This window comes from Chelonoidis abingdonii, chromosome 16 (assembly GCF_003597395.2).
Source record: "Chelonoidis abingdonii isolate Lonesome George chromosome 16, CheloAbing_2.0, whole genome shotgun sequence".
NCBI classification, from domain to species: domain Eukaryota; kingdom Metazoa; phylum Chordata; order Testudines; family Testudinidae; genus Chelonoidis; species Chelonoidis abingdonii.
The window spans coordinates 5,426,637-5,438,280 of record NC_133784.1 but is presented as its reverse complement, the minus strand read 5'-3'; the positions used below and the strand labels follow the sequence as shown (position 1 = coordinate 5,438,280).

Here is an 11,644-nt window from a genome sequence, read left to right as displayed (position 1 = left end):
TATATAAATTAGGGGCAAACAGGAAGTAAATTGGGATTCGAAAAATAAGGAAAAGGAACTTGAATTTAAACTTGCTAAAAGTTCACTCCAGTAAACATCGAATTGTTTGCCCCTTCGGACTTTGGGTATTGCTGCTCTCTGTTCATGCGAGAAGGACCAGGGAAGGGTGAGAGTGAAGGAATAAGCTCTCTAACACGTTTTCTCTTTGGAGCCACAGGGACGGCTTTCCAGGAACAAGCGGCTTCCTTATTGCAGAAAGCTTTGGCTTGTGCCCAGCATTGTATGTTATAAAGTGCGCACCTCCCTGCCCTCCATTAGCATGGAAAACAGCTGGAGGATGTTTGATTTTCTCCCCGGGAATCCAGTGGGATTTCAGTGGGTCTAGAAGGCTGGCACGTGACCCTGAAGTGCTTCCCCCGCTTCCGCGTCCAAAGTGCTCTCTGATCAGCACAGCTCCCTGCAGCCACCAGTGCCGGGTGCGGACGGGTCTGACTCCAGCTGCTCACCCGTGGTTCTGAGCGGGCAGCTTCCTGGCTCACCCCATGCCACCCAGCAGCCGTCCTTGGCGCAACTGCCCGGCAGTGCTGTGTTGCAAGTTCTCTGTGGCAAAGGAGTGTGTTTAGTTTGGACTCCTGGGTTCGCTCTGCCGCTCTGTGACCTTGGGGGAATTATGGACACTGAAAGGAATGACGATGCTTTTAACTGAGGCAACATGCAAAGTCAGATAGCAGGAAAATCCTCTGTGCTTCTGTCCCCGAGGCTGCCTGCTGTGATGGGTTCCCAGGGTACCTAGCTGTGACTTTGGGCTGGGAGGGTGCTGAACGAGGTGGCGTGAGCAGGTCGGTGACTCTTCCGTGCCTTTGGGGCCCCAGGGCGAACCCAGAGCTGGGCAAAATTTTTCAGACCAAAACGGCAGATTTGGCCCCACCCAAAACATTTTGCAAATTTATGTCTTTTTCACTGAATCGTCCCATGCAAAGCACCGGGTGTGGTGCATGACGGATTTCATTGTCCCTGCTAAAGGGGGGCCTGGCCTAGCCCTGCAGAGCTCCCCGGCCGCCCTTGGCAGCTCGCCAGTCCTGAGCGGGTCCTGTGTCGTTCCCCCCACAAATCTGTAACCCAGGAGTTCCCCACCACAGCTGACTTAACCCCAGCTGTGGCTCGTTCGGTCGCTGCTGGCTAACGAGGGAATTATTTGCCCTGGCTGGAGCAGTGGTGCTGGAGCGGGTGGGAACTGGAAAGGTCCCCCCCCATAATCCTCCCCTCCCATCACCCTAGTGGTTTGATCTCCACCTTTCCTCCAGACCAAGCTGATGCTGCCCAGGGCCCTTGATGGCTGCACTGGCCGAGTACCTCTCTGCTCTGGAAATGCACCCGGACAGAGTCCCTGAGGCCTGCCTCTGCAGGTGCTGGGGGCTCCGGGCTGAGGGACCAGAGAGGCTGGCAGATCTGAGCTGAGCTGAGGACGATGAGCCGGGGACAGGGCACAGGTGGGAGGGTGATTGCCATCAGGATGATGGGTGATGAGCCAGGTGCAGGTGGGTCTGAGAGGGGAGAAGGGGGGGTGGAGGGCAAGGGGATGGGGGGGATTGGGCATCAGCAGTGTAAAAGTGGCAGCTGGATTTAACTCCTGTCACATCCCACCCTTAGAGGAGACGTGAAGGGGCCACGATCACGGCCCTGGCACCCCAGAGGGAAGCAGCCGGTTCATGGAGTCAGAGCCAGGGAGGGGGAGCTACAGGCCCTGGCATCGTGACCGAGCTGCTCGGGGGCCATGCAGTCGAACGTGGCCCTGGGAGTGGGGAAGCCGGGTCGGGAGGGTGGAGGGTCAGTGCGGTGCAGGACGCACCAAGTGCCCGGGGGCAGTCGGCTTCTGGGTGCAACGGGCCCCAAGTTGCGATAGTGCAGAGCGGCACAGGGGTAACAGTAACGGAGATCGTACAGGGCACTAGCCATCGAGTGCTGGGGGCTCAGGGGAGCCAGATCTGAGCCCCATCAAGCTGTTCCAGGGCAGAGGCATTGCGCGCCATTTCAGCCCCTTTTGGAGCAGGGGGAGCTGTGTGCGGGGGCTGGTGTATGTGCCTGGTCTCTGCACACTGGCTTGTTGTCGTAGGGTGGGTCTGGGGCTCCGGTTTGTTTTCGTAGGGTCCCTTTTGAGGGCTGAATTCCCTGCTGCGAGCTGGTTCCTCACATGCATGCAGCCCAGTGCTGAGCAGCTGCTGCACCCGTTGACATCAGTGGGTGCTGGAGATCCTCAATGCGCAGGCCAGGCTGGGATGTGCCGAGTCCAGGGAGGGCCCTGGGGCACCAGCCAGGCCACTTAGCACCTGTCCAGCTGGCTTGGCATTCGGCTGGGTGTGAAGCGGCCAATCCTGGGGGTGCAACCAACTCACGAGCAGGTGTGGGGACAGCCCAGAGCCGCGCTGCAGCGGGAATGGGGATTACCTCGTAACAATGGGATCCCAGCCCAGACCCGCTCCCTTTCCAGGCTGATAAGGAGAGCGAACTCCTGTGCTGGGCTCTCCCTGATCAGGCTGGGCCCCGCCCAGGCAGGTGCCAGGATTGTGCTGTGCTGCTCACACAGATGCTGCGCCAGCGGGTGGAGAGTAGTCAGGACTGTGCACCAATCTATGGACTATGCAGCCCGGTAACCTGCAACCTGTTCCTACTGAAGGCACAGTCTGAAATCCACCTGGCTCCCAGCTTGGGTTCAGCTCCCACCAACAGGTCATTGATTACTGGCTCTTGTTACGGGACCTGCAGTAACTCCCTCCACTCCTACAGCCCTCAGAGCGCCCACCAGATCCAGATATTGGCAGAGATCAACAGCAGGTCACCAGTAGGGAACCACTCACCAGCTCCACCAACTGAGCGGCTGGTTAGAAGGGACAGGATACTGCCTGGATTCAGCCATGCACAGCAGCCCACTCTGCAGATCTCGGCGTCTGTGCTTCGTTCCTCACGTGCACTGGGATTGCTTTTCCGATCCCGGAGTCAGATTCCTTCTGAACAGCGCTGGGAGATTCTGTTTCCCTCGGGGCATCGGCCGGGGTGCAGGCTTGTATGCTGGTGTGTCTGTTTCTTGCAAAACCGCTGAGCTCTTGGGCAGGAAGTGACAGGCTGTTTAACCCCACAGGCTTCCCAGTGGCACTGAAATCCTCCCTGAGCCGTCTCTGTTTGCACGTCTGGGGCTGGCTATTTGATAGGTTTAATGGGTCGTGATGAGGGGGGAAGCAGGCCGCGTGTGCAGTGTGTGACGTGGGCTTAGGCTGCTGACCCAGCGTAGGGGTGAGGCATCGGCAGAGGATAGGGTCCCTTTGAATCGTTGGAGAGTCCCCTCATGGGCCTCCTGCCTTCTGCTGCAGACGCTAACAGAGCCACCGCTGGGCTTTGGGTGCTGGCGTATGGTTAATACACGGGGTATTTGGAACCCAGCCGGGCCCCTCTGCTTTCCTCGTGGCCTCCGTGTTGTGTAGAGAGAAAAGACACAACCCCCAATGGGCCCATCCAGCCCAAGGGTCCCACAGACGTGGGAGAGCAAAGCCAGGACAGCAAAAACCAACCCAACCCCAACAGCTGCCCTCCCCTCCGTTGTTAAACTGCATGTGCTGAAATCAGCCGCTCCTCCTCCTCGCGGCCCCCTGGACCCGGCCCTGTTCGATTTCCAGCCTTACAAATGTCCGTGTGTTTTGTTTCTTCTTCTTTATTTTTACAAACTAAAGTGTAACTTGCACCCGACTTGACCTGCTGCACGTGCATTTACCTGCTGCCTTTGTGAGTTCAACCGGAGTTTCTTCTCTGTTGCATCTTTCTGTGTGTGTGATGGTTCCTCTGTCTCTCCCTTCCGCCCCTCCTTCCTGGATGTCCTGCCCCTGCGCGCAGGGCGCTGCACAACCATTCTGCGTTGCATTGCTTGGGTCGAATTCCCACAGCCCTGCTCAAGAACTGCTGAGAACAGGGCATAGAACCAGCCTGGGGACACCTGAAGGGTGAAATGCGCCGCTCTGCCTACTACAAGGCCGAGGCATTAGCGTGGGGCACACGCCTTTTCAGCTTGTCGTGCTGACCCTTTGGTGAATTTCACCTTCACTCTGTAGCGTCCCTTCCCCCTGCAGGTTAAAGCCCCCAAAAAGCAGCTGTGTCAAGGTAGCATCTCATTACTCATCAGATCTGCCCCCGTCAGACAAAGAAATGAATAGTCTGTCCAAGCACGGAGACAGCACCAGGGAGGCGAGCTGGCTTCGCTTCAGGTCGGCTTGCGCCAGTTTTAGAAGCACCAGGCACAAGCCAGGAAAGACCCAGTTTATGTTTCAGATTTCAGGGGTCTTTGCAGGGCTGGTAATTTAATCTGGAAGAAACTGGCTAGGGCTGGTTGACAATTGGTTTTGTCTGAGAGGTTTTTTTAGGTTATGATTTTTTGAATGAAAAGTGACTTTATGAATAATATAAAACTTTCCCACCCAATATTTGCATTGTGTGAAATTTCCTCCTTTTTTGGTCTGAAATTGGAAACAGAAAAAAATCATTTAAAATCAAAATCAGCTTTGGGGTGTTTTCTTCTTCCACCCCCATTTTCTTCCACTAGCAAACGGGGCTGGAAGAAAGAAAGTGGGAAGCTCCCCAGGTGACCCATTCTTGGTTCAGTTGCGTTTGGAACCAGTTCATTGAGAAATCAGAAAATTCAGAAAAAAAACATTTTTTTTAATTAAATGAAAATTTGTTGCTTGCAGTTTTCCCAAGAAATAAGATAAACCTGAGCCATGACCCAGAGCCCCATGTTCCCATCGCCACATGGCCTTGTCGAATTTCAGGGTTCGCCCTACCTCTCCCACCCCCGGCTCTCAGCAGTACTAGAGTTCAGGGATCCCTGAGCCCTGTCACCCTGCACTGCAGCAGCATCTGGAGCCCAGGGACCCTGCCGGCGCCCAAATGCTGACCCACTCCCACCAGAACAGCTGCCATGCTGGGATGTGCCAGCGGCACCCGGGCTCAATGACTGAGGCTCAGCAATGGGCACAGACCTGTAGGACACGGGTTCCAGTCTAGCTCGGGCTGGTGGTGGCTCAGCGTGGTGTCTGAGGACTGCTCAGGGCTCTTTGCCGACCTGCTGGTCCCAGGGAATCCCACGCCTGCTCCCGCTGCTGGAAGGGCTGTCAGAAGTCTCGTGTACGCAGTAAGCGGGACCCGCTGCTGAGAAGGGCTGTCAGTAAAACCTCTGCGGTCTGGTGCTTCTCCACCCCACGGGGCTGGGCGGGGAATATTGATGCTAGTGTAGACGGGGTGTCTAAGGCCCTGGCCTTGCGGGGGAGAGCGGGGCAGTGCTGTGCATAGGGAGCCCCGAAGGGACACTGCACCCATCAGCATCAATCCCGTCCCACCCGCCCTTTGCAGCTGTTCCTTCCTTGGGGAGGGGGGTCCCGGTGCTGCTCTGTCCCCTCTTGTCCGTGTCGTCCAGGGAGGCTGCTGCGCTCTGAGCCAGCTGGCCTGAGACAGCCTGAAGGGGCCCACGGTCAGGGAGGGTGCGGGTGGGCAGACCTGGGCCTGCCAGCTGGAGGGGCCAGGGCCCAGTCCAAGGGATTTAATTTGGGGTCGGGCGACTGCTGAAAGCCCAGACACTAAGCAAGGAGGGCAGATGGGGTGCTGCGTTGTGGGGAGTCCATGCTGCCTGGCACCCCCCAGGGGCCTGGCAAAGAGCTCCTGACAGCCTCCCTACAAAGCCTGGGATCCCCCCTGCCCCCCGCAGCGGGGACAGCTCAGTGCAGGGAGCTGCATGGTGGGGGGCGGGCGGAGACTCTTGTACCCCCTTCCCTGCCATGTCAGCATTAAGCAGAGGAAGAAGCTAGTGGAACAGTGTCTGGAACCCAGGAGGGGGTTGTGGCAGTGCTGCGGGTTGGGAGTGAGGGGCATTTCTTTGTCTGGGGGGTGTGCAGGGCAGAGGTCCATGGCAGAACAGGCCCTTACTACTGACAGGACTGAGAGGACGGCTGGGAATGAGAACAGCACTGCTCAAGAGCAGGGATGCTGGGCCAGGCTGGGCTAGCAGGGGCCTGCAGGTCAGGAGTGAGGGGCACCGGCAGAGCTGGCGGGGGCACGGCTGGGCTAGCAGGGGCCTGCGGGTTGCGGGTTGGGAGTGAGGGGCACCGGCAGAGCTGAGGGGGCAGGGCTGGGCTAGCAGAGGCTGCGGGTCGGGAGTGAGGGGCACCAGCAGGGCTGGACTAGCAGGGGCCTGCGGGTCGGGAGTGAGGGGCACCAGCAGAGCTGGGGGTGGGCAGGGCTGGGCTAGCAGGCGGCTGTGGGTTGGGAGTGAGGGGCACCGGCAGGGCTAGGGGAGCAGGGCTGGGCTAGCAGGGGGCTACAGGTCGGGAGTGAGGGGCACCGGCAGGGCTGGGTTAGCAGGGGCTGCGGGTCGGGAGTGAGGGGCACTGGCAGGGCTGGGAGGGGGACAGGGCAGGGCTGGGCTAGCAGGGGGCTGCAGGTCGGGAGTGAGGGGCACCGGCAGGGCTGGGCTAGCAGGGGGCTGCGGGTCGGGAGTGAGGAGCACTGGCAGGGCTGGGGGGCCAGGGCTGGGCTAGCAGGAGGCTGCGGGTCGGGAATGAGGGGCTCTGGCAGGGCTGGAAGGGGGACAGGGCAGGGCTGGGCTAGCAGGCAGCTGCGGGTCGGGCGTGAGGGGCACCAGCAGGGCTGGGGTTGATGGTGCAGCTCCTTTGCTCACATTAATCCTGGGCTCTCTGTCCCAGCACAGAACCCCCAGTCCCATCTCTGGAGTCCCCGGGGCGGGAGAGGATTGAGCCGTTTCTGGCCCAGCTCAGTCTTGGGGACGGGGGCAGTTTCCACATCCGAAGCCCGGGGGTTCTCGCAGGGGGTCTGATGCTGTCACGCTGCCTTGTCAAGGCCCCACAGAGCAGTGGCAGCCTTATGCCCGGCTCCTTCTGGCTGTCTCAGACCAGGGCCTGCGGGTCTGATCCCGCCTGCCCTCCTGCCCACTCATCCAGCCACCCTCCCGCCTGCCAATCCAACCACCCGCCCGCCTGCCTTCCCATCTGCCCAGTCATCCATCCCCCTACCTGCCTGCCCAGTCATCCAGCTGCCCTCCCGCCTGCTCCATCATCCATTCCGCCACCCGCCATCTCCACCCCATCCACCTGCTCCAATCATCATCCCCGCCGCCTCTCTATGGCCCCATCTCCCCACTCATCCACCTGCCCACTCATCCATCCCCTCGCCCGCCCATCTCCCCACCCATCCACCTGCCCAGTCATCCATCCCCCCGCCCGCTCATCTCCCCACCCATCCCCCTGCCCGCCGTGCTGTGCAAGTTGCATGTTGCAGTTTAATTTGTGCAGCTGTTTTGTGTTTTATTCATTTTAAAACAACCGTTGCTTGTGGGGAAAGGAACAAACCCAGCCCCACCACAGCAGCTTCCCCTCCCCGGCCAGCGCCCCTTGCACCCCAGCCTCATCATGAGCCGTCAGTGGCTGCTTGTCTGAAAATCCCAGAGTCCTGTCTCGGATATTGTCAGTTCCTCAGTGCACTGATCCCCTGGGATCTTAGCCATCCCTGACCAGCCGCCCCCCAGCTTCTGCACCTCCCTGGGGATCCTGGGGCTGGCCCCAAACCCCTACCACGTGCCCTGGGAGAGCTGCCCTCCTAAGCCCACAGCTGGCAATCACTTGTGACCCAGGAGCCCTGGCATTAGGGGTCTAATCCCACCCATGGGCCGAGCTGCCATCAGGGGTGAAGTCCTGACCCCAGTGTCCTTGATGGACGTTGATTTCAGTGGGGCCAGGGCCTGCTCCTGGGGGCAGAGCCCCTGTCCTGCTCTCCTCCCTGACTCTTAGGCCAGTGGCTTGGAGCTGTTGGTTGAGCCAGGCGATTCTGTGCTGTGCTCGCCCACAAGGAGTTACGGGGGCGTCCCTGGGGATGTCACCAGCATGGCCTCCCCTAGATGTCATGCGTGAGGAGTGGGGCAGGACGCTGGCTGTGGGGGGAGGTCCTGGCTACTGCAGCCCCGACCTCTCCCAGCAGGGGGCGCTGTGGGGAGCAGGGCAGGAGCTGGCTAGGGGGGAGCTCCCGGTGACTCCAGCCCCGCCCTGTCCCAGCAGGGGGCGCTCTGGGGAGCGGGGCAGGAGCTAGCGGGGGGGAGCTCCTGGCCTCTCCCAGCAGGGGGCGCTCTGGGGAGCGGGGCAGAAGCTAGCGGGGGGGAGCTCCCGGCCTCTCCCAGCAGGGGGCGCTGTGGGGAGCGGGGCAGGAGCTGGCTGTGGGGGGAGCTCCCGGGTACTCCAGTCCCAGCCTGTCCCACCGGTGTGTCCATCCCACTGCCCCTTCCTGCCCCACTATCCTCCTCTTCCCCCCTTCTGCCTTCAGAGGCCCAGCTGGGAAGGCTGGAAGGGACTGTGCTGACCATCCAGCCTGACCACCACATCACCCAGCCGAGAGAGCCATCAGCCTCCAGCCCAGAGCTCCTCTTGCAGCCCCTCTTGCCCTAAGGACCCCCAGCAATGGCCATTCCCCTGCTCCCTTGGTGAGGCTCTGCCAATGGCTAAGTCCCTCCCTGCGAAAAAAGCCAGCGGTTCTGCCTCCTCCCGCCCCGCTTAGCTCCTGGCCAGTGGCACCTGCCCCCCGACCTGTGGGCAATAATGGCCCGAGCCGAGACCCTGCACAGACACTACCCTCTCCCCGCTCCTGCGTAACTCGCCAACTCCCCCGGGGACCAGCGCACAAACAGGGTCGACCCTGGATGCCAACGGCCTCTCTGGATCCAGTCCAGAGCAAGCCTGAAAATCCCAGCCAGCCTATCACCTTCTCCAGAGCGGGAACAGCCTCTCCTCTCCCCAGCAGCAAAGCCGGGACCCCCTCCTTCTGGCAGCAGGAAAGGGGGAGCACCTGTGCTAAGGGGAGATCTGCCTGTGGGCACCGCAAAATCCCTTGGGCCCTGCAGCCCATAGTCACCCACCTGGTTCCCCACCCTCCAAGCTAAAGCTGACCTGACTGAATATGGGTGGGGCTGTGGGCAGGCGAAGGGTTTGTTCCTATTCCCACAGGGCTCGGGGGAAGCCGGGGGCAGAGCTGGGTCCTGCTGCCCTGTCGCTCTCCGGCTGCATGCATCTCTGCCGCCCGCAGTGCCCGTGTCTGGCATGGCTGGCTCGTCGCTGCGGGTGGGGCAGGGGACGGGCCGCTGCTTTGTTAACTCTTCTGCTTGGTGACTGTTGTTTTTTCTAGGTAACCCACCCGGCCAAACCAAAAAAGCCCTGAAGCAGCGACTCCTCAAACTGCTGCCCTGCTGCGGGCCCCAATCCATCCCCTCAGTCAGCGAAAGCAAGTGCTGCTCCTTCCCTTGTGTGTGTGTGGCCCCGGGGGGGACCATCGCCCCCTCATGCAGCCAGGCCGCGGGGAGATGGCAGGGGCGACCCCGCCCCAGGCCCCGGGGAGGGACTGGGGGGTACAGGGCTGGGTGCTGCATTGGGGCAGGCAGCGTGGGCCTAGGGTAGCAGCATCTCACAGGCAGACCTGGGGGGTGACCAGCCGGACTGGCCAAAGCCCCAGTAAACATGCAGCCGCCCCGGGGAGCCAGGCTGGGTGGGAGCATGTAGCTCTTGGCTCCTTCTCGCCCCGTCCATCCTCCTGGCTGCTCTTGTGCGGCTGGTCTCTGAGTCAAGCCCACTGGGGCCCGGCCCATGCTGTGTCCTGCTGGCCGGCTCTGTGTTCAAGTCTTGCTTCCGCCACCCTGTCCACACGCAGCCCGGCTCGAGCACCTCTCCTGCCTGAGTGCCCGATCCCCGGGGTCGGCGTGTTCTGCAAGCCCCAGCTGGGTGGCCAGCGGGGCGACACTGCCCTGCAAGTGAATGTCCAGATCTGCTGGGAGCAGGGTCCTGGCCATGCTCTGAGCCTGGGTGGTTCCACCCTGGGGCCCCAGGGGAGGTGCCGCGAAGCACTGGCCTGACGAATCCTTTCCATCACGAAGGCTGAGGAGGCTACTGCCTCCAGAGCCCCCCAGGTGCCCTGCTGAGGGAAGCCAGTGCCAGTGGCGGGGGGCTCTCCTTGGCACCAGCCAAACTGGGCAGCGATGTTAAAATCTGCAACCCACCCTCCGGCGGAAAGGGTCAGGAGGGACCAGCTGGTGCCTCCTGGGAACCCTGGTGAGCCCGAATGTCAGCGCCTGCCATCCACGGGACTCTGTGATAGCTGTCTCCCCCTGCCTACCTGAGAGGAGCACAGAGGGGGAGCAGACAGGCAGAGCTGGGCACCTGACCCCCATCTCCAGAGTCCCAGGGGCCTGCTTTGAGTCCTCCCCCAACCCCATCTCATCAAGCATCTGAGGGGGCAGGAATAGGAGGTGGGGGAGGATTAGGGGGTGAGGGGGCAGGGACAGGAGGGTAAAAGGGGGGAAGCAGAGGCCCCACATCGATTGTGCCGGTCACTCATTCTGGGCCCTTCTCTCTGCAGTCCAGCCCCTTGGGCTGGCTGAGCCCCGGGCGGGGCCATGCAGACACCCAATATGTGGGGTTTGGGGGGGCAGCAGACCCTGGGGATGAGCGCTGGTGCCTCCCACCCTGCCCCCACAGGGCCCTGCGGATCAGGAGGCGCTGAGACTCCCCCCACTCATATTGTCTTGTCCAGCCTAGCCAGGCCCTGGCAGCGCCACGGCACGAGGGCTGTGGGGACCCAAGGCCGGACAGTGTCAGTGTGAGGGGGCTTGTGACAATGCGGTTCTGGCGGGACCCAACTGAGGGTGCCAATTCAGGACCAATTGCTAAACAGGGCAGTCACAGCCCAAGGCTGGGGATTTTCCACCTCTAAGGCAAACCAAACCAGCCAGACAAAGAGGACTTTGGTCCCACAACCCCACTGGCTATCTGTCAAGTCACACAAGCAATTCCCTTTAGACACTCCAGTCCTCCCAGTATACCAACTAGTCCACATCGCCTGGGGAATGAATGGTATGAAAACCAAGAACCAGTAAAAGAAAAAGGTTCTCTTCGAGTCCCAAAGGACCAAGCCCCAGACCCAGGTCAATATACCCCTCAGATCTTACCACAAATCACGCGTGTGCCAATCCTAGAATCTAAATCTAAAGGTTATTCGTAAGGGAAAAGCAGAGATGAGAGCTTAGAGTGGTTAAATGGATCAATTACATCCAGTGATGCAAGTCTTAGTTCCAAGCGTTTGGTTAGCAGTGATGGAGTAAAACTGCCAAGTTCAAATCAGGTCTCTGGAGAACATCCCCAGCTGGGATGGTCATTCAGCCCTTGTGCAGAGCTTCAAGCTTGTAGCAAAGTCCCCAGAGGTAAGAAGCAGGATGGAAGACCAAGGAGATGAGGCCTCCGCCTCTAATATAGGCTTTTCACCAGTGTAAGGACACTTCTTTGTTCTTCTGTGGAAGAAGTTACAGCAAAAGGGAGTCTGCAGTCACATGGCCAGTCCCTGCAAACCATGCTGAGATCACCAGGCGTATCTGTCTCCCCAATGGGTCAGTTGTGTAGCTGATGGTCCTTAATGGGCTGTCAGGCAGGCTAAATCAGAGCTGACAGAGACCCGAACTTGTCTGGGATCTTTCCCAGTAACACAACACAAGTTTGAAATACAGACAGTACAACAGCCAATATCATAACTTCAACACAGAAATGATAAAATCCGAGTTTGAGTT

General features: G+C 60.1%; 1 protein-coding gene across 4 annotated transcripts in view; it reads left to right on the top strand.

Annotated features, from left to right (window-relative positions):
- KCNIP2 (potassium voltage-gated channel interacting protein 2) overlaps window positions 1-11,644 on the top strand; it is a 140,307-nt gene that overhangs the window by 118,325 nt on the left and 10,338 nt on the right. Inside the window, exon 2 of one of the 4 annotated variants that reach the window (XM_032795701.2) lies at window positions 9,220-9,315. The exons of 2 other annotated variants lie outside the window; for them this stretch is intronic. In XM_032795701.2, coding sequence (XP_032651592.1) covers window positions 9,220-9,315 — 96 coding nt within the window. Of the gene's footprint in view, window positions 1-9,219; window positions 9,320-11,644 lie in introns of all 4 variants that reach the window. One more of the 4 variants, XM_075073020.1, reaches the window with a different exon arrangement.